Source organism: Schistosoma mansoni, chromosome 1 (genome assembly GCF_000237925.1).
Source record: "Schistosoma mansoni strain Puerto Rico chromosome 1, complete genome".
In the NCBI taxonomy this organism is placed as follows: domain Eukaryota; kingdom Metazoa; phylum Platyhelminthes; class Trematoda; order Strigeidida; family Schistosomatidae; genus Schistosoma; species Schistosoma mansoni.
The window spans coordinates 65,393,516-65,397,135 of NC_031495.1; the positions used below are offsets into that span (position 1 = coordinate 65,393,516).

Genomic DNA, 3,620 nt, shown 5'->3' on the forward strand with positions numbered 1-3,620 from the left:
CATGTCATGGTACCACTTGTTACAGCTGTAACATTGCATTCCATTCTCGATCGGCAAGAAGCATGTATAAGAATGATGTTTTGTCCGGGTCATTTAACTTGATTATTGAACTCATAGAAAAGTATACCAAACGCAAAAGTGTTTTTCAGAACTACTAAAATGATTAACACTAGCCTGCGTCAACACCTGAACTAAGGATAGGAAGTGAAGTAGTCGAACGCATCGACAACTTCACTTATCTTGGAAGTCTGATCAGCCCTAATTGGTTGGTGTCTGACGAAATCTCAGTACGGATTCAAAAAGCTCGTTTGGCTTTTGCCAACTTACGTCACCTATGGCGTAGACGAGATATCCGTCTATCAATTAAGGGACGAGTGTGCTGAGCAGCAGTTCGCTCTGTTCTACTTTATGACTGCTAAACGTGGCCATTAAGAGTAGAAGGTACTCGTAATTTACTGGTATTTGACCACAGATGCCTTAGAAACATTGCTCGCATCTGCTGTGATCACCGGGTAAGTAATAGTGAGGTTAGACACAGGGTATTATATATATATATATATATATATATATATATATATATATATATATATATATATATATATATATATATGACTAGGCTAGCCTTCCAATGAACGCCTGGGATCTATAGGGTTTGCTGCACTAAAAGACCCTCAACTCTCACTGCTTTGACCTTCAGAACAAGTCACCCCATTGATTACGAGTATATCTGAGTTACTTATTGAATGTTTCACAAAAGAAAAGTAGTCCTTAAGACAAAAGATAACCCTAACCGTGCTGATTCTGGGAGTAGTCAGAAAATCGATTGTTACTCTTTGATGTAAATTCTCTAATATAAATATTTCCTGAATCCCAACGTATGATGTAAAAACCGTTGGAAATATGTTTAAAGGTAATATTACAAAGTCGCAAATTTGATTTTATTTGTTAAGTGAACAAACTGTTGGTCTCTTCTGAGAATGGCACTTCATTTGGATTCTTTACTTTGATTGTAAGCAGTACCATACCCATGATCTTACCTAAAAGTCCATGGTACACTTTGTATTGTATAGCGTTTATCAGGATGTTATGTAATTGGCCCACGATCCTTCCTATCAATTCATCTTGATGATCAGCAAGTAACCCTGTTTTCAATTTACCCCGAGACAGCGTTATGAGTGTGCCCACTTTGTATTCAAATAATATACACGAAACATTTTAACGGTGGTTTTCTAAAGTATATAAGAACTTTCGTCCAAGTTTAACCGAATAGTTTCACCGTATTTGTGCGCCGAGTTGATATTAGATATGAAAGAGAATGTATTTGTAAAATCTCGAATCCATTCGCTGAGATTTTACAAAGGCTTTCTAAGGTGTTTATATTGATCAAATAGTTTGTTTAGTTTTATGTTTATATTTTTTGTATGTATATTTTGATTTTAACCACAATTTCTAATTATACAGGTTCAGAATACAATGCAGTCCATAAAAAGAGTAAGACCATTTTTGATTAAAATTTTAGATTTCTAATTTCAGAGTACGCTATTAACTGGATTGCCAGTTTCAAAAAATCCTCATATTGTAAATCTCTTAAGAATCTAATAAATCTCCCAATTTTAGATTCTAACATCACTTTACAGGCGTATACTCAAAGTGCTTGCTCTTATGCCTGAGGAATCCAGTTATCGTAGGCACACAAACGAAATAGTACAGTCCAGACTGAATGCTGTACAAAAAGTGACTTATTTAGTTGATGTTAATGCTTTCTGGTTTTAATAAAAGATTTCGGATATTCCCACTCTTGAGTCTACCATTGATTGTGGTCAAATTGAAGAAGTTATCGTACAGGTAGGTATGGTTTGATGCTTCATTTCTTTCACGATTAAGTTGTAACTTTTCGTGTCTCGACCATATACACTTATTGGCGTTATGATATTAACGAATAGTTTGAATGGCTTCCAGTAACCCTTCAGTTACCCACTATCTCTGAACAATTGTATTAGGGAGTTAACACAAACCCCCAACTCTTAGTTCTTTTGAAAAGGCTGTAACTAATCAAAATTGTGGTAGAGCTGCATCCCATAATGAGTTAAATCCTTGGATCATTGAGGATAATCGTTCACTTTTGGCTGTTAGATTGACTGAGATATTAGCTAGAACTCGGGAATCGGACGTAAACCCATCTGTTTGGTATCGATCTCTAACCGTCTCAGTTCGCAAGAAAGGAAAATAATTTTCATGTGTCAGGCACAGAGAAATCAGTTTGACTGAAATAGTGTTTGAAATATTGGCCTCAATAACCATACGATATATATATATATATATATATATATATATATATCATTTCACGTATTGAAAGAGATCTCGATAGACAGAAGTATCCAATATCGAAACAAGTGTGCTAATTTTCCCATTAGTTATCCTTTCCTTTCTTGTCTACACTCTACATTGTTAGTTTGTTTCTTGACTTGTTAATATAGGCCCAAAGAGAATATGATCTAGCACGTAATATGCTCAAGTGGAAACCTTGGGAACAGCTCATTGAAGAGGCTCCTCGCGATCAGTGGAAATGGCCGCTTTAAATAACCTTATTTAATATTTTAGCATACAAAGTACAATGTGTTGTAGATATACATTTTATTTTATCACATTTTATCTTTTTATTTTTTTATCTCAGTGAGCAACATGAACTTATATAGTGTTGATAGATATAATTTAAATAACTTCAACTTGTCTCTTGCCTTAGTCTCTAAAAAAATATCACCGTTTGAAGATAGTAATTTTATTAACGATATCATTCGATTTCTCCTACTGAAGTTGATGCGGTAATATTGACTCTGTGACACCACAATCGAAATTGTAATATCTCTAGACTACATACAAGCATCGTTGATACAGAATGTGGATTTACGAAATGCAACATGTAAAATAAGTAATTAGAATTCATTTTTCAGTCATTGCTTTTTCGATCAGTACATCATAATCTCAGGTGATTTGGTGGCTTTTTTGTTCACATTAATTCCCAAAGGTGTTTAGGGTTATGTTGTAGAAAGCGTCGAGTCTTGATGGACTATGATCATCACTACAATACGATTACGCGCCCAGAAACGACTTGGTCCCTTCGATAACTGGCAAAGCAGAAGGCTTTAATTAGTCCAAATAAAGTGTATTTATTGGCGATCTCGTGGTATCGAAAGAATACCGAGACGTGCCAACGAGTACATGCGAAATGGGCAGAGCGTAAGAAAGTTCGAACCAAACAAGGCGGATAGCGGAACAAGAAGTGTCTTTGATACAGTTAAACAAGTACAGTAAAACAATTGGTTACAATAATAATAATTGTTTCTATTATTCCAATCGTGTTCTTATCGAGGCAAGCCGGTCACTACAGGAGCCCCCCGCTAGAAAGGGTTTACACTTTCGATACGCAGTGGTTTCGTTCGTGGGACTGGTCGCCAAACGTGCGATTGTAGGACGAAGGCGTTGGCAGAACAGGAAGTGATCGTTGATCCTCGAGTTGCCACCAAAGGTCTTTGACGTAGAACGGTACCAAGAGGAACGTACTGTATTGATTGTTTGGGTTAACGTGCCACACCAGAATGGTTTGTATCCAGAATCTGAAG

At 36.1% G+C, this 3,620-nt stretch overlaps 1 protein-coding gene across 1 annotated transcript; it reads left to right on the forward strand.

Moving 5' to 3' along the window:
- Positions 1-1,473: 1,473 nt before the first annotated feature.
- Smp_194170 (putative f1) lies at positions 1,474-2,644 on the forward strand (the record flags this gene model as incomplete). Its single annotated transcript, XM_018795229.1, has 5 exons — positions 1,474-1,491; positions 1,534-1,578; positions 1,618-1,734; positions 1,780-1,845; positions 2,478-2,644. 5 exons carry the CDS (start codon positions 1,474-1,476, stop codon positions 2,577-2,579), a joined length of 348 nt encoding a protein of 115 aa, XP_018649563.1. The 3' UTR covers positions 2,580-2,644.
- Between the last annotated feature and the right edge of the window lie 976 nt (positions 2,645-3,620).